This window comes from Mastacembelus armatus, chromosome 12 (genome assembly GCF_900324485.2).
Source record: "Mastacembelus armatus chromosome 12, fMasArm1.2, whole genome shotgun sequence".
Classification (NCBI taxonomy): domain Eukaryota; kingdom Metazoa; phylum Chordata; class Actinopteri; order Synbranchiformes; family Mastacembelidae; genus Mastacembelus; species Mastacembelus armatus.
In genome coordinates, this window is record NC_046644.1 from 11,533,973 (window position 1) to 11,558,381 (window position 24,409).

At 40.0% G+C, this 24,409-nt stretch overlaps 2 protein-coding genes across 3 annotated transcripts; both read right to left on the minus strand.

Annotated features, from left to right (window-relative positions):
• Positions 1-3,195: 3,195 nt before the first annotated feature.
• On the minus strand, positions 3,196-5,227 carry LOC113125005 (apelin receptor B-like). The gene has a single exon (XM_026298246.1). The coding sequence runs from the start codon at positions 5,120-5,122 to the stop codon at positions 4,049-4,051; it is 1,074 nt and encodes a 357-aa protein (XP_026154031.1). The 5' UTR covers positions 5,123-5,227; the 3' UTR covers positions 3,196-4,048.
• A 9,291-nt stretch (positions 5,228-14,518) lies between these two features.
• Positions 14,519-22,682, minus strand: LOC113124955 (TBC1 domain family member 10A-like). Of its 2 annotated transcripts, none has more exons than XM_026298154.1 (9): positions 22,174-22,682; positions 20,193-20,292; positions 19,873-19,980; positions 19,117-19,223; positions 18,917-19,031; positions 18,545-18,610; positions 17,771-18,059; positions 17,040-17,194; positions 14,519-16,830 (listed from the first exon to the last, which is right to left on the minus strand). In XM_026298154.1, exons 1-9 carry the CDS (start codon positions 22,305-22,307, stop codon positions 16,426-16,428), a joined length of 1,479 nt encoding a protein of 492 aa, XP_026153939.1. In that variant the 5' UTR covers positions 22,308-22,682; the 3' UTR covers positions 14,519-16,425. The 2 variants fall into 2 exon arrangements, with proteins under 2 accessions (XP_026153939.1, XP_026153940.1); XM_026298155.1 differs by having other exon boundaries at positions 14,521-16,830; positions 17,771-17,960.
• Between the last annotated feature and the right edge of the window lie 1,727 nt (positions 22,683-24,409).

Genomic DNA, 24,409 nt, shown 5'->3' on the forward strand with positions numbered 1-24,409 from the left:
AGAAGGATGCACAATGAAGAGGATAGATGAGGGAATGAAGGGACACTTTGTGCCCTGTAAAGAGGATGATCTACTTTGAGTCTCACGTAACCTAAAATCCGGTGTCACCCAAAGCTTGGACACTTCCGCTCTTTTCTGCTGCGGAAACGACGTGTCTCCACTAACGATGGGCATCTTGTGTGAACCTCTTTGAAATGTCTACCATCCCAGGAGAGGCAGAGAAAGAGTGAGAACTGGGGGTGAGGAAGAGTGAGACATGAAAAGTCACGTCTGCCACTAAATGTATGTTTTAACGTGTTATTTGCAGCAGCAGTAAGAGCATAACATTTCACATAATTTAATGGGTGTTTAATGGGTGCGCAAGAAGAAAGCACCCTTGTCACCCAAGAATTCAGGTGAAGCATACATTTGCTGCAGAGGGCCCTGACAGCTGAGAGATGCTTCTGAAAGGCAGGATATCCCCGATCAGGAACCTCTACCTTGCCGGCTCTCTTTTTGGCTTTCCTGTCTGGCCTGCTGGCTCCTATCCTGTCTATAAGGGCTGTCATCCTCCTTGGATGGTGCAGGGAGGTGCACTGCAAGACTGGGTGGAAGGAAACTGAGAGTCCTTCAAGACCATCCAGGAGTCAGCAACTCATCCCAGCACACTATAGTCAGACCAGGCTGGAGGTCCGGTCTGTTGGTTGTGCTGATCACCATCCATTGTTAGGAATGAAGGAGAAATTTGTGCATACTTCCCTTTTCTATTTTCAGTTTGACTTGGCCTATTAGGTTCTGATTTATGGCAGCTGGACATGCAGCCCTAACAGCAGTAGGCTTGACTGTGAGCCTGATTTAAAACAACACAAAGGGACAGGTTATACACTACCCATTCATATGACAATGAAGGCATTAATGTGGGCACACCTATAGAAACTTTCTTATCTTAGCTTTCCTATCTCTGTCTTTAGTCTCTGTTGATTAATTGTGCCTGGTAAACAAACATTATCCACTCAGGTGAAGATTTAGGGTGTGACTTTTTCACGGTCTCTGCCGTGTTGTGCTTATAGGTCATCTCCAAAGCCAGAAAGGCTCTTAAGTTTGCACAAGAGGTAAGTTCATGAGAATAAAAACTTATTTATTAACTTCTAATTTAAATCTGTTTTTAAATTATGAGAAATCTGTTTTTAAATTATGAGTATGTTAATAATATAAACAATTTGCAGAATGTAAATAGTCCTAAGAATCGTGGAAGTGTAATAATGCTGCACATAACATCAGCCCACTAAACTGTTGTTACTGATGCATTTATTATGAAAAACCTCCTTCATTGGTGTTGCTGGTTGAAGTGGAGTAAGTTTTATTTTATAATGATATAATGATATTTTTGTGTGTCTTTAAAATAACCATGACACACAAGCAATAAAATAAGAGACTTGAATTATAAAGTAACAAGAATAGGGAAATGTATGAAAAAAAATAAAAAATGTAACTGTACAAATATACTAGATAGATTCCACCACAGGAGAAATTACTGCTAAGTATCAATATGTCTTACAGAAATAACTATGTATTTATCCACAGGACTCTCTTCAGAAGAAAATACTTATTCATGAAACTGTACACTGACCCTTCAACTGAGTTCTTTATTTAAACTGGGGACAGTGGTGTTTATTATGTGTTGTATTTTTTTCTCAGCTGATTTGTCAGACAACACTGGTGCTTGTCTTGCACCAACAGAACTACTGTTGCTGCCTTACAGATGCAGATATTACCAACACAATAATGTTTCAGTTGCATTCTCATTATGGGGGAAGGATATTCGTTCAGTGTAGTTTCAAGCAAGTGTTTCGAGCTGTTCTCTAAGACGTGGAGAATGAGGACTGGCTAAAGCCTGAGACAAATCTCTTCTCAGTGTAGAAACACTTATTTTCACACTGAAATGAAAAAATTTGTGTATTCACTTGTTTCATCTCAGGGCATAAATCACGTTTCTCTGTCAGTAATTTTGTTTCTAGCCATGACAGTTCGTGGCATGAAATCTTCGTAACATGATCACATTAGCGTCATAAAATTTAAAAGCCCATGAAAATAATCTATCTGGATTTTCTTTCAGAGTCTGCTTTGACTTTGATGCTGACAGCTGGAGGGTAATGTGACAGGTCATCTAGTGAATTGTGGAATTTAAAAATGTACTGTATGCTGTTTCACCAGTAAAACATGTTGTGTAGACTCTTGAGTTTATGGGTTGTGGCACAGCGCTTATCTAAATTATTGCTTTGCCTCTGCTTTTTTTTCAGTTTTTCTGCTATACACATTTTCTTTAATAAATTGAGAGATATGTTAAACAAATTGCTTTGTTTTTATGTTTGTAACCTCGTTTTGATTATATAAATTAGAACAGACTATGATGAAAGAAGCAAAGTGAATGTCACTGCAGCTGTTAATTTCTTTCTCCTCATGTGACAAGGAAGTTTTCATTATTTCACCTGTTTCAGATTAAAGACAGATGAAGTTTTCCAAGTTTGTACCAGGAGTTCACCTTTGGTCACATTTACGTAAATGGGTCCTCTGTGGTTTTCTGTAATTGTAACTGATTTAGACTAAGCCATTACACAGGGCCAGATAGCCAACTCCTGCTATAAAGCACGAACCAAGGATTAGTCCAATCCCTCAGTCACCCTGCTGTTACTGATTATATCCTGTAAAAAGCTTATTGTGGTCAAAATGAGTTAATCATGAATTCTAATTTAAACCTAAACAATCTGTTTAGCATTTCCTTGCTAAAATACCTTTAATCATCACACGGTTGATGGTGATAATATAAAGACTAAATTACTATTTGAGATGCCTTGGTGCAGAAAAAAATACTGAAGCTGTGTTAATTAAGGATTGTAGGATTTTAACATCTCTGGGACAAAGCCAAGTGTCCTGTGGTTGATCCAATTTAGAAACTTTTGTACTCACTGATTGTTTGTGTGAGTGAATTGTAAGAGAAGAAACACACATGCTGGAAAAGGAAAACAGAAGTCGAACATGCATTTCCTGCAGACATATGCTTTGATTTTGACCCTGCGAAAGACAATGGTAAGGAGACTGCCTCCCCTCAGCAATGCACCAACAGGAAGAAGCACATTCACTGGATAGGAGAAAATACATTCCAGCAAGACTTACAACACTATCACGAGTAACAGAGAGACACCATAGAGCAAATACTTGTGTTTTTTCAGAGCACCTTTTTATTACAAATCATAGAAATGAATTCAAAATAATGCATATTCACAAAAAGCTTTCATGTCTTTGTCAGGAACAAATTCATTGTCATTGTGATACTCAACAAATACATGAAAGCTCACTCACACTCAACCACAAACACACACCAGCAGACTGTCAAAGCAGTCACCTTTTAATGGGGCCCTACACCAGCCTGAAAACATTTGTCAGCTGCCATCTGTCTGTCTGTCTGGGACTCCCCCCAGCTCTATCCCTGTCTCCCCTTACAACACTCTTATCAGACTCCAACACCTCTCACCAATTGGCACACCCTTCATGCACACACACACACGCAGGCGCACACAGACAGACGAAACACTTCTGGTTGTGATGCAGACACTACATATTGAACTGGTGAATGGGGTAGTCCAGTAGATATCACAACTCAAGTGCTTACAAATGAAAACAAGAGGATTTAAGAAAAATATATCAGAGTTAAAAGCTCAGTACTTTGCATTAATTCCACAGCAGAACCAAGAGAAACACAACAGCATGTTGTCCTACATTCCACTTTTTCCAAAAAGTCTGGTCTATGGTTGGTCCCTTGTATTAAGTAGCTCAGTTTTTTGTCTCTGCTACTGAAAGTGAGCTGGAGTGTGGTTAAATCCAAAAACCACAAGCCTGACTGTTGTCACCTACAGTAGTCCACGCAGACGGAGGAGAGCAAAAGTGACACCCTGAAAGCCACTGCAGATGATCTGACAGGACGCACGTGATGCTGTAAGGTTTTGATTTATCTGCATTGTTCCATATTGTTCACCTCTTTCCCAGCATGCCTCTGGGCCCTCAGCTGTGGTCACACCTTTGTTGCTAGAGACTGAACCTCTGTCTTCTGAGAGGAGAGGGAGCTGGCAGGGCTGGTATGCAAGGACTTCTTCAGGTTGAGTAGACACAGACACTGGGATCTGAAGCGCAGGTCAAAGAAGGCATAGAGGAAGGGGTTGAGGCAGCTGTTAATGTAGGCCAGACAGGTGGCGTAAGGGTGAGCCAGCAGCAGAAAGCGGAGAAAGGCACAGCTGGCGGGAAACAGGTCCAGGTAGGAGAGGGCGTCAGCACACTTCAGAACATGGAAAGGCATCCAGCAGACAGCGAACACCACTACCAGTGTGGTGATGATCTTCAGGAGCCTCCTCTTTCTCTGGTCTTCTTTGCGCAGAGTGTTGAAGTGTCGGGTGACGGTGCAGCCTATGAATCCATAGCACACCATCATCGCCAAGAAAGGCAGAAGAAAGCCCAGAGCTGAAGAGGAGATGCTGAGACCAGCGACCCACAGGTTCTCTTGTTTTTTAGTTGTCACCAGGCTAAAGTCCATGGCACAGGATGTGCGGTTGCTAGTTGAATCATATATGGTGGTGCGAAAGATCAGGGTCGGGGCAGCCAGGAGACCTGAGAGCAACCAGATGGCTCTCAGGCAGCCTCGCATGTGGCCACGGGTACGCAGCTGGGTGCTGGACAAGGAGTGGACAATGGCCAAGTAGCGGTCAAAGCTCATGCAGGTGAGGCAGAAGATGCTGGCATACATGTTGAGCAGGACCACATAGCTGCTGATCTTACACAGGGCCACTCCAAAGGGCCAGTTGTAGCCCATGGCTGTGTAGACAGCCCACAGAGGCAGGGTGACCACGAAGGTGAGGTCAGCTATGGCCAGGTTACCGATGTAGACGTCAGCAGCTCGCCGCTTGTTCTGGGCTCTCCACACAGTGAAGATGACCACCCCATTTCCAGACAGGCCGAGGATAAAAATGAGCATGTAGAGCACCGGGATGACAGAGTATGACGGTGTCCACTCAGAATAGTCACACATGGTGTCGTTTTCTGTCTCCTCATAGTCGTAATAATCATAAGAGTGTTCAGTTGGTAGCACCTCCATTCTCTCTCTTCTCTTCTTGTCCTTTTTTATAAGGAAGAAAATTGCCTGCTTGGTGGCGATAGATTCACAGTAGCTGACAGTAGTCTGTGTGTTGCTGCATGGAGAAACATTCGCACCCTTATATAACCCCCAGATATGTACCCTCCCAGGAAAACGCCTCCTCCCCTCCCACTGCCCCCCTCTGAAGAACACGCTCTCTTACTGCACACACCCGCCCTGCTCTCTATACAATTTGTGCTTCAGTATCACAGTTTCAGTAATTGTAACAAGGGGTGAAATGCTAATACTTTTTTTTTTTAGGAGTTTCCTTCCTCTTCTGAATTTTTCATGCACAAAATATAAAAAAGTTGATTTATAAAGGCAAAATAAAACTCTCTTATCTTTGAGGATTATAAATGTAACTGCAATACAGATTTTCTTGCTGGGAATGAAAGTTCACCAGGCATGTCTGGACAGTAACTCATGAGTCAAGCCTGGGCATAACAGGTTTCATGAAACAGTCAATTTTAATGTTAATTGAGAGTCGTTCTGGCACCGGAAGACTCTGTTAACATCTGAATACAGTACACAAGCACACAATTTACTTTTTTTTTTCCCATCTGTACATGTTCAAACATGTAGGACCACAAAATAAAGACAGAATAAAGTAAACTTAGGTGCAACAGATTTATTTTTTATCAAAATATTTTCTTAAAAATAAAAAGATCCACCTTAAAAAAAAAAAAAACACTGAGCAATGAGTAAATCATTGATTTTAAAGAATAAACATTTACCTGTTTAACTTCATGGACCTCTGGGTCAAAGAGTCAGTCCAAGCACATGCTGTGGAGCCAAAGTGTTTAAATTCACAAAAACGTAATTCAAATTGTAGTGGGGATACAATTTGGGAAGTCTGGAATATTTTTACATTTCTGCATGCTTTAATCATAAAAACCATGGAATATTTTACAATATTTAATTGTGAGCTTCATATAAAATTACATGCATTGAGTTGTTACAAGCTCGTATAAAGAATGTGAACCTTTCTTGCAGTGTGGCATAAGATGATTTTTCCAAATTCAAAGGTGGAAAATAAATGGGCCCACTCTACAGTAAGTGGTCAAATAAGTACAACACACTTTCTTATTCCCCTCTTCCATGTGGCTTTGTGTATTTGTTAGCCCAGATGGGACGCCTCAGTCTTCAGCCTCTTCCGTCTCTCAGCAGAGTGGCAGCAGTGGCGCCGTGGCACCGACCTTTAGACACAACTAGTGTATCACTCAACAATCTCTTCCTCCACCCCTCCATCTCTGCCTCCTCCATCTTCCTCCTCTCCCTTCCCCGCTCATCTCCTCCTTCCTCTGATTATGAAGATGAGGATTTGTTCCGTTCTTCTCTGCTTTTGCCAGTGTCATTTTCTCACAGAGAACTGCTTGTTGTTGCCAGTGATTGTGATGCAAACAGGTTGTGTTTGATAATCAAACTGATGTGTTTGTGTGCCTCCACCCAAACTCTGTCCTCCCTTGCTCTGCTTAATTGCCCGTCCGGCTCTCTGCTGCAGGACGTTGGGCAGAACAGGAAAAAAAGCAACGTGAAGTGATTCACAACAGGCTTCCTATCTCTGCTTCGGCAGGGCTGAGGTTTGTTTTTAGCTGTGCTCATTGACGGGGACGTGAATATACGCCTAAATAAAACTCTTGGCTTGATGAGTACATCAGTCTATTCTTTTCCCAAAATCCCTTTCTCATGAGCATTGTCTTTCAACTGCTAAAAATAGTGAACAAAAAAACAGATTTTTTCAAATCTGATGTTGATGCTTTTATTTCCTGAGATTTGGTATTATGACATAAATGCTGAGACTAACTATATTTTCTCACATTTTTCCTATTTTAAGTCTTGTGGAGTGACAAGTTCCAACTGGACTGAGCTTGAACCCCCTTGCCGAGCAGCTATCACTCCACTCAGCATCAACCCCAGACCCTGTTTCACAACATCCAGCCTCTGTTTTTCCTCCTAATTGCCCACCTGTGTCTCAAATTGATTATTGTTGTTGTTGTTGGTGTCCTCTCATGTGTGGCCTCATGCTGTAAACCACACACCATGAAGACACCAAGACCTGCCTCATGTTTTTCACTCTTATTTAACTGCACCAAGGCGCTTCCCCCATCCTTCATCCTTGTCCTTCATTTGACTGTTGTCCATCAGCACTCAGTGCATTACCAACAACACATCCGGGGTATGTAGAAGAAGATGATTACTTATTCTCTAAAGTTACGCAAAGGCAGACAGTCACACAAGCACACACTCTGCAGGTCTGTCTGCAGGGCAGCTCCCCTTTTATCTTTTATTGTGACCTTGCGTCTCTGCGTGTTTATGAGCCTGTTTTTGGTGATACTTCTAGTGCCTATAGAGGATGAGGTGTGTATGAGGGTTGGTGGGGTCTGACAGTTGTTTGATGTGTGTGTTAAGCTGCCACAGACCACATGCATGGGCCCCCCCTGTGCTGAGACAGCTGGTTCCTCCGGGCTTAATTTGCAATCTGATAAACGCTGAGCCAGACCTAAGCTGAAAATTCATGATATCACACGTCTAATACCATAACAACTGATAACTAGCAGACAGCCGTGAGGAAAAAGAGACCCTCAAGTAGATACTGGCCCATCAGTGCCAGTTACATAACCAATCACATCAACAGTCTGCTCTGAACTTTTAATTATCTTAAAGCTGTCAAAGTTAACACTGAGCACAGCTGGACGCCTTGAACATTTGGGTGTCGTTACCGCCTGCTCCTCTCCGTTACCCTCCCTTTGCTGTTTGCAGCAGGGATGATGAGGTGATTGACACCAGCTTGTTAGACACAAAGGCCACCAGGATGAGAGAGGTCTGTGCCTCTTCTCACTGTGCCAATAATGGCTTCAGATAGAGTTTCAAGAGGATTTGATTGGAGGATATGACAGGACACTTTCCTAGATAGACTTGTGCTGTAGTCACATCAGAACAGCTTGGTGCATGGGTTGATAAATTTATATAGTTTATTATAGTTTATGACCAATTAATATACCCTAATACACTAGTCTGATTCTGATTAAACACTAAACAGGACACATTCTCAGTCCAAATTGGCCAAAGTCCACAGTCCAAGAAACCAGACCAGTTCTGTTGACAGATTTCAAAATAAGACCAAAACCAAAAATGCAATAGCCTGTCACACAAGACTTTTCTGACTTCTTCTCAGTTAATTGTAGGGTTTTGTTTTTGCATGGGATTTTTTGATAGGGGACAAAAATATTGTATGACTAGAAATATCTTTATAGGGGTCAGCATTTGTGCATTGGTTGGTACCGTTGCCTCACAGAAAGAAGGTTCTGCGTTTAAATTCTGTTTGACTTGTGACTTGTCTCTTACAATTCTGTTTGACCTTTTCTGTGTGGAACTTGCATGTTCCCCCGAAACACATGCAGGTTAGGTTAAAGCCATAATAAACTGAAATCTGCCCAGGCAGCTGGTGATAAAGTCATGAGTGCTGAATGTGAAAACATAGTTATCTGTTGCTTTTCCCCTTTGAGTCGTGCATGTGACTCCATATCCCTTCTGGTTGACCTTTTTCAGGAAGCACCCTCATTGTCAGCTTGCTGAGTTTGTATTTAAATAAGAACAGCAGTGGTGTGTGGTATGTGCAGCAGGCTAGTCAGCCACTGATGACCCCACTACACTGCATCCCCTCAGACCAGAGCAGAAGCAGCTATTCTGAATGAGGAGCTAAACAACCACATCAACGGATGTCTAATTCCAGTTTTCAGTTTGTAGGTTACTTGACCGGAAGACTCTGATTATAAATCCCTGCGTTCACTAAAACAAAAGAAACAAAAGGTTAATTTATCTTTTATATGAACAAGGACCCACATTTTCAAGTGCACCGCTGGACTGACTGTATGATGCAGGCACATGATCGTTTATTGCATATGGGACAAACAGTTTGAGCATATCATGCCCAACAAACAAATTCAGAAAATGTTTTTAAATAAATGTTTTAAATATGTTAATTTAAACCACTTGCAAAGCAGAGAAATGCCATCTAAAGCTTTCTGCTGCCTCAAAACTTAATAAAACCTGCACACACATTTCCTCTTCCTGTACATCCAGGAGGGGAGAGTCTCCTGAGTGAAAAACTGATGTTAATCACAAAACCATGTGAAGCAGTGACGGATCAGAGAACAGGCGTTAAGTCAAAAACTGTGAATTATTGTATGTGCACTACAGGACTTAGAAAATGTAACATGAACCATTTAATAGATTTTTATACCGACTGTCTGAAACTCACAGATCTTTGAAACACAAACCTCAGGTTTAGTTTCAAAGTTCAGAGAGGCACTCACACACGTGCACAAAACACATTCACAATCCTTCATGTTCACACAGTATGTAACACCCATGACTACACTGGATGCAATACAATAAGCTATTGTAACCCCAAACCTAAGGTCTTAACGCCCATATGGTTTTGTGATTTGTCTCAATTATAACAGGCTATGAGGTCACTTGCTGATGTGTGTATGTGTATTTTCACCCATATAGCACAAAGCAAGGACACACACACACACAAAGCAAGTTTTTAATGCTTCTGTTGTTCACTGTTCAATTATTTTGACCACTACTAGTAAAGTACTGTGCTCAGAAAAGTAATTTCTGCACTATGACAACACGTGACAACCCTAACCCTGACGTCACTCAAACGAACAATAATGAATAACTGGGTGATATGATCTAAAAATAAATTTGTTTTTCAAGTCTGTGGATGATCAAAACTGAAATGTCATAATTGTAGGTCTTCATGTGCAAGATGGACAAAAAATGATAACATATCTGCACATATTGCATGTTTCAAATTCAGAGCATGTTGAATGAATAGAACCTTTTAGTGCACATTTTAATAACTCCATTTTCACATTTTATACATTGTGCAAACTACAATTTGCATGAATTAAAATCAAGCACCAGTTACATACTAAATTTATTCTGAAAACATTAGTCAGTATCTCTGAAACTATCCTGCAGGCATGCACATGATTGATTCCAAGGAAAATATTTTTATTTTGGGTTACTTATTTTCATTCTTACGAAGCTAGAAGACTTTGTTGGTCTTTCGATCTGGCTAAAGTTTCTGTTCGCGTTATCGCTTCTTGTGTTCACCGTCAATATCAGCCTGTCTCATTAAGGTCTGGTCCATGTTTATCTCTCTCTCTCTCTCTCTCTCTCTCTCATATACTCATGCACAGTTACATACACACTCAAAGCACTGGCCTCCCCCAACATGTATCCTCTCTAAGTCCCCGGTTTCCTTGCTGGGGAAAGAGGGGACTAGATGGACGGGAAGAGAGGAGACAGTGGGGATGTAACACAACAATAGCAGGAAGTGACTTCCGATCAATATAGATTAGGGCAAAACACAACAACGCAGCAGCAACGAGCTAACAAACATCCCCAGTGAAGAGATAAACACAACACAAACAGTGCTGAATAAACAGCACAAAACACCAAGTCTCAAACTCCAGGCATAAAGGCATCATAACTCAGTATTGGAAAACATAGCCCTATGGCACATTAAACCACTTACATATAAAGAATACAGCTTAGGAATCAGCTATACTGGAGACTTCATACTTGAACGTATTGGTTTTAATTATTTTGAAGTTTTGAAGGATTGTGCAGTATTTCAAGTGTGATTGATCAGATGTCTCAATTTCACAGCTTTAACAGCAACAAGCCTGATGATCCAGTTCAACAACATGCTTAACAATCAAATAAACACTTTACCTAAAGGCCTACTTTACTGCATTTTTAACCAAGTGCAACATTTCCAAATGAAAGATGCAGTAAATTAAGAATCTGCAAACTGCAGATAAACATATAAAAAACAGACAGACTAAAAGACAAAGACAAACAAAGGGGTCTTAAAAAATACAACATAAAGCAAGCAGGAAGTTGAAAGTGTCAACAGTGGGTGTAAGAGGAGAAAAAAAGTTCAGCAGTTCAAAGGTCACAACTAGGTCCCCAAAACAGAAAACCCTTAGGTCCAGAGGTTGTATAAGGTGTAACCAGTAGCATGATGACTTCATAATGTCTAAAATTTAGTGGAAAAAAAAACAGAATAACTGGATAAAGTAACTGATCAGTGGGATTCTGCTGCAAACAGCAAAACTGACTGGCCGACACCAAGACACAGAGAGCTGCAATAAAGTTTGAGGAAATAACATGCATGTATGACTTTCTCCTTTAGAGCCAGGGCTTGATTTATGAAGTTACAGCAGAAATGTAATTTTACCATTGACCGATTTGTTAATGCTAGGCTGTTAATGTGCTTTTTTTTTTTTTGCAGAGTGACTATTTAAAGGAGCTTAAATGGGAACAATACTTTGGACTCTGACCTGAGGTTGTGATGCACTAATCTATATAAATAAGTCTTATGATGACTCATAAGACATTCAGCTGCTATAAAAGAGATCAGGGGATCCCCAGCTGGAAACAAGCAGATGTGCATCATAACCGAGTGTCAAAAAAGGTTAATGGATCTGAGATCATTAGGGCTACATGTCCAGCTACTGTTGTACAGGGGAGAACCATAAAAGGATAAGCACGCTTCCTGTCCACTGTCCATTGAGCGAGCATCTGTCTGACCCATGACACCTTCCACACCGACTCTGCTTCCTGTCCCACACGTGCAGCTTTGCTACTTGAGGCTTTTTATCAAAGCCTCGCCCGGAAATGTCCCAAACAGGAGCACCAGTGAGGCCCAGGTCCTTGGTTCACACACATATACACTATGTGGATGAAATGACACCTTACAATACTACTGAATCTGAAAGAACAAAAATGATCATTAAAGCTTCACACATAGAGACAATGCAATTATTGTCTAGCCACAGTGATAGACATGAATCACATCATATAGCCTATATGTTTGCAGAAAAGTCATTGTAGTTCCAGCCCTGTTGAAATAAACTATTAATATGTCAAAGTTGCATTTCTTTGCTTTGTGCTCCTGACCCTCCCACCCCCATCTTGGACAGGGGGCATGATGGGGGGTAGCTGATCATCAGTCCTTGTAGAAAAAAAAAAGCATTAGAGGAGCTTTGCAGCTCATGAAGGCAGACTATAATCTCCCAGACGCTTCACACATATGGCCTCCTGAGATCATTCACCTCGCAGGCCAACCCCCATTAACAGCTAGTATATAAACAGACATAACACATGGGATATCTGTTTACACACATGCTTTAGATATGCTTACATAAACAAAAATAAAGGTACACTATGGGCTTTGTACTAAAAAGTAAATCTTAAATATGGGGATTAATTATTGACAATGGATACATAACATTCAGAAGAAGCTTGTGGGATATTAAGGTTTGAGGCAAAGCTAAATATATTATGTGTAAATGTTAAATATAGCTCACACACATATATGATGCATAATAAAGATATAAAGTTTTGGTAGTTTTTAATATGTATGCTTTATCAATTTTGCCTTAACTGTTGCTCTCCAGGAATTATGAGGGAGTTCAGTTTAGTGCTACTTAGTTCAGATGATATCATGTAGACCTTGGCAGAAATGTGAACAGAGAAAGTATAATTTAGGCTTTACCCCAACTGGCTGTTCTGTCTACAGTCTTCTAATGACCTTATGAAAGCCAGCAGTGGCCCAATGATAGTAGTCTTCAGCTAGATCTCTGGGTGACAGTGTTTTTTTTTAGGCTGGCCTTAGCACTAACACTGGAAGTAATGACAACACAAGCCTGAGAGTGATGGGAATGATGCACAGAAAATACAGTACTGTAATTTTTTGAATATTATACCATTGTTTATAGGTTAATAGCCTTCACGTGATGTACTTGCCATGTATGAACTTTTGAAAATACAAATGGCAGAAGCACAAAAACAGAGGGTACCATGATGTTCTTGCTCTACCAAGTCTGTTCTGCTCTTTTCTGAGAGTGCAGTTATGGGGGTATGTCTGGGTCTAGGCCTTCTTCACCGCAGATTAGCCATTAAGCCAGTCTCCCGTTACACTGTCCTTAGTCTATGCTTGGGTCTAGCAAATGTCTCTGAGCAGCAGCACAGTGAGAGACAGACAGGTGGGGGGTTGGGCGGGGTGGATATGGATTGATGGGGAGGGTGGAGTTACAGCTAGAAGGTTTGGACAAGGGAGCATTGTTTACAGATAGTAAGAGACAAAGGAGATGATGAGAGAAGCCAGAAATACAAAAATTCACTAATGACAAGCATCATCTGACAAAACACGCAAAATCACAGAAAAAGAAAAAGCCACTGCAAAAGCTGGGAGAGAGTCTCAGAAAAGTGACAAGGAAACTGAAAATCCTTTTGCATTGCAATGAATTTAAATGCTGTCAAGTGTATTCTTTAAGGACAGAAAATGTCTGTAACCGAAATTGCTGCAAGTTTTGAGGTGTTAAAGAAAGACCATATGGAAACGGATAACAATAAATAAATGTAGTTACCTCCAAAGAGACCAAATTGTGCTTACATGAATTTAAAACAGTATTAGGGATTCAATGGTTTGGAAATTTAAAATGTAGAAGAGAACATTCTTGGCTGCCATGTTCTGGGAGTGGAGCTAAACCAAGAATAAAATACTAACAAGAAAAATAAGAAGGAGAAATAGAAATGAAAAAAATGAAAAAGAAATAAAAGAAAAAAAGAAGAAATAAGATGAAGAAGGCCTGTATACATGCAGAAGACTCCATTCAGAAACCGAAAGCAAATGGCTGCATGAGGCGCTTTGGATGGTGCTGTGGGAATTCACTCTATTTCAGATGCAAATTCCTCAAAGAGCTGAAAGAGCCGGAGAAACAGGTGTCCAAGGAAGTGTGTGAGGGCGGGTGTGAGGACGATGAATGATAACACAGGGTGTACTGAAATCCTGCTTGTTCATTGCAGTCTGGGTGGCACTTGTTCTCTTGTTGGATTTTCTTTAGCTAGCATTAAAATACAGACAAAAAAAATTAAAATGGGGAACCTATCAGTATTAAATGCAAAAATGCACGTAAACACGCAACCTTAAACAGCATTACCTTTAAAAATAATTGCTGCAAGGTTAAAAAAAGAACAGCCCACCAGACTAATGTAGTGCAAACTTTTAAATTATTCTGTTCAACATAAAGGTTGTGGATTGCAAACTATAACTAGTTTTCAGTAGCACCATATGCAAAACAGCATAGAAAGCTGCATAAAAACCCACCAGAGTACTGCATGTTGGATAAATGTGTATTAATTATTTATTTAAAAACTTTTTTTTTTTTAAATGAAAATATTAAAAGCTTTAAAGAACATGGCAGGTAAGCAGTGTTTCTGAAAAGACAAAAAAATAAAATAAACCTGTAGCATATACTTTAAACAGAGCTTAGCACATAATGATTTTCTATAATAAATTTAAAAAAAGCATTTTATAGATAGATTTTAATTTAATATTTTCCCCAAATGATTTCTATATTTGCAACATCTAAGCTAAAATCTACTCACTATTTTGTCGTTATTAAAATGTTTAGGGCTGCTTTGATTCTTTATAAATTTCGTTGCTCGGATGTTTTTCTGAGATTTAGAAGCCCTTTGCAATTGCACAGGAAATCATGTAGGGGCATGAATTTCAAATAATGCAGTGTGACCCTGGTGTGTCAATTCACTTTTAGTAATAATACTAGAAAATAATGGTTAAATATTATATATGCACATTACATGGAGATACCTAAGATAACTTTAGGTATGTCTGGTTGTAGGATATAAAAAAAAACTCTGAGTCTGAGGTTGCAGTGGAATTATAAATCTCCCAGTGCTGTCATTTTCTTTCATAGTAAAACTAAAAATCTTCATCATCAACCTTAAAGCATGATTGTTCAAAAACAGCATCATAACATTCTTTTACCATATTCACAAGAAAAATAAAAACACTATCCTCTCCCAAACTGGCAACAATCAAATACTGTAAGACAATATGACTGAATAAACAGCTTAGTAAACATACATCTTACACACATGCATTACAAATCTTTGGCTTAGTGGCACAAATGTCTGTGCACCCTTTTTCCTTCATTCCAGACTCACAAAGCTGGTGTCAGGTTTAGCTCTCAGAGTTACTGCTGGGGATGAGACTTAAACTCAGGATGCCCTCAAGTGTTCAACAACGGCAGAGACAAACCCATGGATGCAGCATAACAACAGGCTGTGCTAATCAGACACACTAATACACTGTGGGTCTGAAAAAATATATAGGGCAAATGAAAATAAAATGCACCTTAATGCACATTCTGCCCAATCCAGTTATGCAAATATTATTCATTCTTTGGTCAAGAATAGTATTATTCCAGTCATGTGCCATTAAAGCACTGCAGAAAATGATTGTGTACATTAAGGTGATATAAATAAAAGGGGACCAGTTAAATGTCAAATGGTGAAAATCAATGATGGAAATCCATCATGTCATTTGTTTCATGTGATAATTTGAAGGTACAGTCCTTCCATACAGATCTGGCACTTTTTTGTATTCAATGAATAAAGTCTTTTGCTTTGTGATTAGTTTCCATGTCATCCTGTTGCATTACACTTTTATCAATCAACTCAATATAAAAACATTTTCATAATACAAAATCTTTTCAAAGTTCTGGCATTTCTGCTCTAGTTTTTCTATGCACAAACTGAAAATGTGCATAAAAACTGGTGGATGAAAACCCACCTGAAGAGGAAGACTATAAAGGCAAAGTGCTCTAGACAAGATCTCATTGACAAAATCAAACTTCATTTATACAAAACAGAATCAGAGTACTATTTTAATGGTAAATAGCAGCTGTAGCTGTTAACAGAGTTAGTGAGTGTGTTTTTCCACATGAAGCTAAGAGCTTCATACTCAGAGGCTAGAATCTCAGGGCACACAGTCACCCCCTGCTGTCGCTCCCTGTAACTTACACATTTGAGTTTTGCTTTTTTAATTCCCATGACTGTACTAAGTTCAAAGTACAGTAAATAGCAACCTGTAGGAATGAAATGACACTGAAAATGTCCTTACTGGACTGCGCATGGCATTTTTGCAAGCTTTAAAAATGTCACATATTTAACAAATGTGTTAAATGATTATACATTTCAATAACTTCTCCTGGAGTGTCACGGTGATAAACCTTTTATTAAAACCTTCCAGATATGACTGCTATAGCAGGTTTGGGATGTCACTGACAACTGTGACAGAAAGAATAGGGTCAGTGTGGAGTTAGGCTATATGGAATGATTTCTATATGTAAACTAGTGTAAGACCTACCTTGCTACAGGTAGGTGTCATGCTCTGCACTGCTCAGACTCTCTTTGGACCCTTGTATGGTTAAAGGTTTGAGGAGAGGTGAAGGGTCACTCGGAGAAGGATAAGGATTAACTGTCTCCTCAGGAGGCACAATCATTTTGTTCTGCTTTTTCTCTTCAGTCTTTCTACTTTCCCTCTCAGCCTCTGCTGGCTCCTCATCTGTCTTGGGTGCCAGTGGAGACTTCACAATGATGGTGGGCATCTGTTTCAGGTCCTGGCGGCTGGGTGGCTCAGCTTTCATTATGGCCTTGGCACCATGCATCCGTGGAGGGGACTTGCAGTGCAGATCTCCATGAGTCTCTTTCCAGCGGCGCAGCTGAGCATGATGCTCCTTCTCGATGTCTTTCTCAGACACTGTTAACGCAATAATCTGAAGCACAAGGAGCGAATGAGTGAAACTCACATGTGAGGTAATGCCTGAACTTTTGTCTTCAGCAAATTACAGGTTAAATATTTTTATACTGGTAATAATACAACCACAGCAGGGCAAAGTCTAAGAGGGATCCTGAATCCAATGAAACTGAGCATGTAGAAACAATGAAACAGACTGCACAGTTTACAGTGACAGTAAGACTGTACCTCGTGCGCCAGGAAGCCTTCTTGCATGTACTGTGTCTTGATAGCTCGAAGCAACTCCATTGTTTCATAGAGACCTTGGCAGGACTTCAGCTTCTCCTGGGACCCTAATGTGTATTTCAGGAGAACCAGACCCACTCGGAAGAGGATCTTCACTCCTGAGGACAGGATCACATTAGACAACATGCAGCTAGAGCAGCATTCTTCACTTATATTACAACACAGAGACCATCTGAAAACTACACTTAACTGCTGAAGACCAGTTCTCTTTAGAATCATGAATGTGAGAACTGGATATTTAGATCAATAACTATGGTATTGCCACTTGGAGTTGGCGCCACAACCTTGAAGTGTTCCAACATGGTTACATAAAACCAACATGGTTTTACAGTGCTGTGAAAAAGTACTTGCCCGCTTCCTGATTTTTTTTTAATGTAATATTTGACAGCACCTGGAGGAAAATGAAATACAGATACTGATTGTTTAACTAACTGGTGTTTTACAAGCAAAACCTTACATGATGGCAGGAACAGGACACTAACAAGTTAAGGAAAAAAAATCTATTGCAATGAAACTTTTACAGAAGGAAAGTCTCAGCCAACTCTTATCTTTAATCTGGCTCTCTACCCGACAGCTCATTTTATTTAAAAAAATTACTTCAGTAAATGTCTGCTGTCTTGTATGATCACTTCTCACTTGTCATTAGTGTTATTAATAATGTGAGTATATCTCACCCTCACAAAGAAACATGTCCCAGACACGCAGCACTGATGCCCATGGCAAAGTTCGAGAGAAGGCGCACATGAACCACTCGGTCATGTACAGGACGGGTTCCAGCTTGTGCTTCTTCAGGTGACGGTGGGCCACAGGAGAAACCCGCCGCAGCAAAGCATACAGGATCTCCCCGTCCAGCTGGATCGCCTCCTGTACATTCAGCGTGGAAGTCAGTGGCCGAAAGAGAGTTTTTTTCTCTTTGCTTAATCTGATCGTCTGATTATCTTGTCCTTGTAGCTTGGTCACCACCTCATGTTAGTAGGTTGTTAGAATTGCAGTGACAAGCTAGAAACACATGTTGTCTCAGGTGGCCTGAGAAATGTAATACCTTCACTTGCAACATACTATGTTTACTATAATTTGCCCCAAAATGACAGTTACTATTCTGTTTGGCTGGCTAAATGCCTCAGTGCTCTCCAGCAGTTTAATTACTGAGGCAGAATCTATCTGTGCAATAAAACTCAGTCACTGTAAAAAAAAAAAAAAAAAAAAAAAAAAAAAGGAAAAAATACAAAAGTGGAAAGATTCAGTTTCATAATGTGGCAGAAGTGTAGCAATACTGCAGTACTGTGAATATATTATTGCTTACTGTGTTCTTTCAGTAAGATAAATGAGGCTTGAGCTGGTAATAACTGACAAGTCGAACAGTGAATATGTAATCCTTTTACAATCAAAATGTTCTCAAGCTCTTCTTGTGCCAAATGATATGACAGTGTGCCTGTCTGGACCCTTACCAGCTTTGTACTGTAGTAACCAGGAAGGTACTTCTCACAAATCTGGACAAGAACCCAAAATGCATCCTAGTGAAAAAAAAAAAAAAAAGTAAGTGCAGGTAGGTTTTTTTTTTACTGTAAAATGTGGTATTTACAGATCATAACTACAAATATTACATAGACTACACTGACAGAAATGGTGGCTTGTTGAACAACATGTAGTGATAATAATTAAAATTTATGATTAACAGAATTTTTTCATGCAGTCTGCCCTGTTACTCCTCTTAGCCCTGCCAGTGAGAACAGGGAGTACCCAACACCAGCTACATTTTATTACGCAGTAGAGCAATAAAGAAATAACTACAAAAGGTTAAATCTCTAGCATGTGTTCACCTCCGCTGGCATGTGCATCAGGAGTACAGCAGCAATGGGAGCCTGAGCCTGACAGTAACCTTCTTCAGGACGATGCAGAGTATAAGCCTTCAGTACACGGAACAGGTCCTGCTGCCTGCATGCATAAACACAAAGTATAATCAGAAACTTTAACACACTGGGATGGGAATAATAAAAGGCATCAGGGTTGTGGTGCTTACCCATGTCCTCCTCTCGCTGCAAACATTTCATGGAAGGGGAACTGTCGATGGAGGTCCCTCTCAATAATGTCAACCCATTTGGGGTCTCCTGGCTGGTTGTCAAGTTCCTAAAATCACACAGCTGTATCAGCTTTTACAATAACATTAAACTTTTTAGTAACATCCAACCAGACACTTTTTGTTAGCAATTTTATTTCAATGAATGAATGAATGAATTTCAATGAACTTACAACACTCATGATGCTCTGTGCTTGCTAATACCCCCCTTAGTTATTGTTAATATATCACTTGTTTGAAACAGTGGGTCCTTGATTACATCAGAATTAAAAACAAAGCAGATTTCTAGCCACTGATGGCCAATTTTGTTTAGAGAAATGTAATCAGAGGTAGCAAGCAAAATAATTAATGCCAACTTCCTCAACAATCTGACCAGGAAGAGAGCATGTAAATAAGAAGCATTTAGTGTGTGTTACCTTATCATACCTAATAGTATGTAATCAAAATCCTACCTCAAAGTAACATCATCATGTCTGGATTCTTTCTGGCAAGCTCACACACAGAGGTAATGATTTAGGACTGACTAGCTATCAGTGATATATACTCATGATACCTAAATAATAACTATACATATACAATGAGTATTCATTTTTAATTTTACTGAGATATCACTTTTAGTGACTATGATTTGTCCCCAGACAAAGGAAAGGTACAGTTAAATAAGTTGATGATAGCAGAGATCCTAAATATAGAACTGACCTGGAACTTGCGCTTGTTTTGCTCCCGTTTCACTTTGCCCCCAGTGAGGTAGAGCCATGCCCGGCCACGCAGGGATGGAGGGATCCCCTTCTGGCAGCGCTCTTTCACCTGTTATTCAACACAAGGTCAAGAGCTCTGAAGTACAAACTATTTTTCTGCTTTTACATATTTAACTCAAGCATGCAATTTTACCAGCTGTATTAACAACAGAACTTACAAATAAGAAGCACATAATATATATTCCAAAGCAGACTTATGTACATTAGATAAAGTCAAACACACATTAAAATAAAGTAATTTACAGCTAAAGCACTGCAAACCTTCTTGTGTTTTTTTGCCATCCATTTGTCCCAGCTGTTCAGCATCTCCAGCCATTTTGCCTCCCGCTCCCTCAACACCTCAATGGGAATTTCTTCAGCACTGTGGAGACAGGAGACAATGCCAATGTTAAAAGAGTAAATAAATTATGTTCACTAAACCTGACACTGGCTTTACTGTACTCTGTACAGTATTACATTAATGACATTATTCCCTGTTCTTATGACAGAGGCAATCCTGTCATTAGAGGGGGAGGGACAGTGGCTCATCTCTCTTAATGTCCACACAGGAAACCTACTCGCAGACAAAACTGTGGATCACAAAGGAAAACAGGAAGCTGTGGGAGAACTTTCCCCTAGTGCAGTTCTCTACAACCTCCTACACAAAACATAAGCCAATAGCTCAGTTGACTGAAGTCATACTGAAGATCAGAGCTGCCAAACTGTTATGCACACACTTTCCTGTCTTGGTCTATTAAAGACATGCTGGGTCTTATTGGGAAATTTAAACAGCAGACAGACAGGTTTTTGTATGTATTAGCTAAAGAAAGTTCACAAGTTGTCAGTAATTTATCTGTGTACATAAAGACATCACTATGACTCGGCTGAACAAATAAGTCTAACTGAAGACATTTTTTATATCTTCAACATAGAATCAAACAACTAAATAGTTTATGACAGATGGGCCAAGCTGTCAGTTTTCTCACTTCCTGTCACTTTATTTAAAACCACACATTTAAAATATAAAAAAAACCCCAAATGACCACAGTTGTGTATAATTTTCTAGGTAAAGTTAACAATCAGCAGAGAGCATATTTATCAGAAAATGTCATTGACATTAAGATCTCTTCTTCAAGAGAGACTTGAAAACTAATTACACATATACAGGATAGTAATAGATCAGTTCATTCACCCAAACAGCCACTATACACAAATATTATTAGCAGCATAAACTAGTAAAGGCATAAAGTCTCTCAGAGTGAATGACCTGTGCTGCAGCTCATTCCAGTAGAGAGATGCATTGTACTGTAAACCTGTCTTAACCACCTGACAGCAGGTATGAGGAACTTTTTAAAGCCATCGCTCATGTGATCTAGTGTTGTCATAAGGAATTCAACTGAGGATGTTGAGAAACATCTTAGCAACTGAGATAGCAAGGTCTTACAGATCAAGACAAGTATGCTGGGTCACAACCACTGACCTAGAACCTGGAAGACTAAACAGGTTTAGCTAAAAAACCTCAGAGACCAAGAGGAAATGATGAAAAGTAAGTCAAAATGGGGAACCTCATTCACATCCAATCAATAAATAACACAGAAGTACTGTGGTCTCTCCTTTTGGGACGTTGAACAAGTAATGTGGGAACAGGGAAAACCAAAAAGCAACTTTTAAGGTTTTATAGTGGCCTAGGTCAGTGGTTCCCATCCTGGGGACTCAAAATGTAATCAATATTGGAAATAAGAAAATCAACATGATCTGACTACAGACATCAATCAGATTGTCTTTCTCAGTTTCACTCTTGACCCTCTCACAAACCATAAACATGTGCAATGCCTGACAAGGCCACAAGGTCTGATCAGACTTATCTTTATTTTGTAGGGCTGTAAAACTAAAGGCTGGGAACTACTGGTCCAGCTGGCAATAAAACTAAAGTACAAATCAGGGTAATTAACCAAATCTACACAAACACTGTCCTCTGCCTTTTGTTTCACTTCTTTCACATACAACGATCATTCAGTGGCAACAAACAGGTGAAAAAATACTTCACACAACAGCTGGATGGGTCCACCAAGGTGGTCTCTTGATTACTTGGGTGCAGGTTATGTGGGTGAGAGGCAAAGGCAGAGATAGTGTCCTTTTTTATTCACTTTGACCTGTCTGCAGCTAAGTGCAAGAAAATAAAGACTGTAACTGTCTGTCAGAGAAATTACAGAACAGTTAATTCATTTTATCCAACGAAATATATCAACTAAAACTGACTTACTTGTCTCCGGAGTACCGTTGGGCTCCGCCGGTAAATCCGTACTTGTCCACCTGTTCGGCACTACCGTTCAGCTCTGGGTCGGACCCTTTCCTGACCCCCATATTAAGTCCGTTGGCCTGCTCAGTTTTTGCCATCTAATAAACATTTATCTAAGCAGAATCCGCTCGTCTACAGTCTTTTCACCCTCCGTAGCTCCAGTCCTGACAGCCTGACAGCCTCCATGCAGACGCCTGCCTTAGCTACGGTTGTTAGGACGGTCTGCCTCCTAGCCGCTAGCTCGCTAGTGCTAAAGCGCCACTTCGCGCTGGGTGACTGGTTTAAAGTTGCACCGCCTCGCATGAGTCACGTAATTAATGCTCGGGCTGACACTAAAAGATATTTATCAGCCGTGCAGGAGATAAACGAGTCAAACGCAGACGGCGCGATGGATGCGAGATTAGTGTGTTTGCTAAGCTCAAAGCTAACGTGTTAGCATCACACAGCTGTCAGCTGACACACACACACCTCATGTCAGCAGGAATATGGTTTAGCTGGTTTTAAGCTTTGAGCTGCACGATAGTAAACACATCCAGGCGACTCTCTGCTGCCATCTGCTGCTCAAAATCTATATAACCCAGATTTACTGACTGCTTTCAGAAAGTGTCGGTTTGGTTTGGGTTCTGATGTGCATCGCCAGATGTGTGCCTTTCCAAATCATCAATCCATTTAATTTACCACAGCTGGACTCCAGTCAAGGTGTAGAAACATCTCAGCAAAGATCATGAGAAGTGGTGTTGTTGCAAGGGGTCTGAATACTTATGTAAACGTGATATTTGTTTTTCCTTTTCATACATTCACAAACATTCATAAAATTCTGCTTGGACTTTGTCATCAGTGTACATTAATGAGAGAAGAAATGAATCTAAGATTTATGAAATTGAAAAAAGTGAAGGGGGTCTTTATACCTCTAAGTTACTCCACTACATTTTTACTCACCTACATTTATATACCAGCTCTATTCTGTTACTTTAAGATTTTTTTAAAAAATTCTTTGTAAAATACAGCACACTGTTGGATAGATAAAATTAGTGACTGTCAACCTTTTGGCTTGGGTCATAAAATAAATAAAACATTGTCCAGCTGTGGCTTCTTGTTGACGTCGAATCAGTTTAACTGCCCGTTCAGTCCTAAAACATCTGGGACATTAACTCATGAAATTAAAACACCATCTGATGTTAAGGATTCAGATGTTGTATTTTATTTATGTGTCCTCCTTGGAAAGAAAGTCTGTTGTAGTTTGGAAAAGTGGATGTTTCTGAACATGTGAACATGTAACTCTCCAACACAAAAGGGCATCATGAAAACACAAAGACGTATTTAGTATAAATACTAGATTCTTTATTTAAATATTGTACATATTTTAAAACATATTTACATCAATTAGACCTGTATATTTACACTGTAGACATAGGTGTATCTTTCATACACACAGGCATTGCTTGCTGGAAATAGGACAATCATACCATACAGACTGCAGAAGCACCTTTGAAAACGGCTTTACAGAGAAAGACGGGGGCGGACCTCATTTACATCAAACACTGGGCAAAATGACTGAGACATGACAAGCTTGCAGCAACAGGAAAGGCCTCTTGATTACAGGTCTTGTTAAGGCTGATACTGTGCTCACCCTCATATTTTAAGTTCACAGCACCATTACGTATCTCACCACCCCTCGGTTCTGCATATGGGTTGCATCCCTCTATTAATTATAGGGCTATTGTTGATCTAAATTAAAGTTCAGCACATTTCTACACAATCTATTCTAAAAACACGAACAGACTACAACTGTGTGAAATTCATTTTGGGTAATAGTGCCAATAGTTAAGGCAGAAACCACAGCAAGACAGATAAAATTCAAATAACTTGCCCCCATTATGTATATGAACTGTTTGGAGAATCCTGCTTTCTACTGCAAGACACATATAGGGCTAGTGGATTCAACTATGGCAGGAATTGTACAGTTCTTACGATTGTTAAAAGACCACCGCAGTGACAATCTGGATCGCCACCAACACAACGTTACCTCACAGGCTTACATACAGAGCAGTGCCCAAATCATGTATTTATATATGGCTTTCCTTCTTTGGTTTTATAAACCTGCGGTACACTTTGTTACGGATAACAAGTCACATACAACTTAACATCCTTTGTTCTCGAACAGCATTCGGCATAGAAAAAACCTTTTAGTGTCCCACTG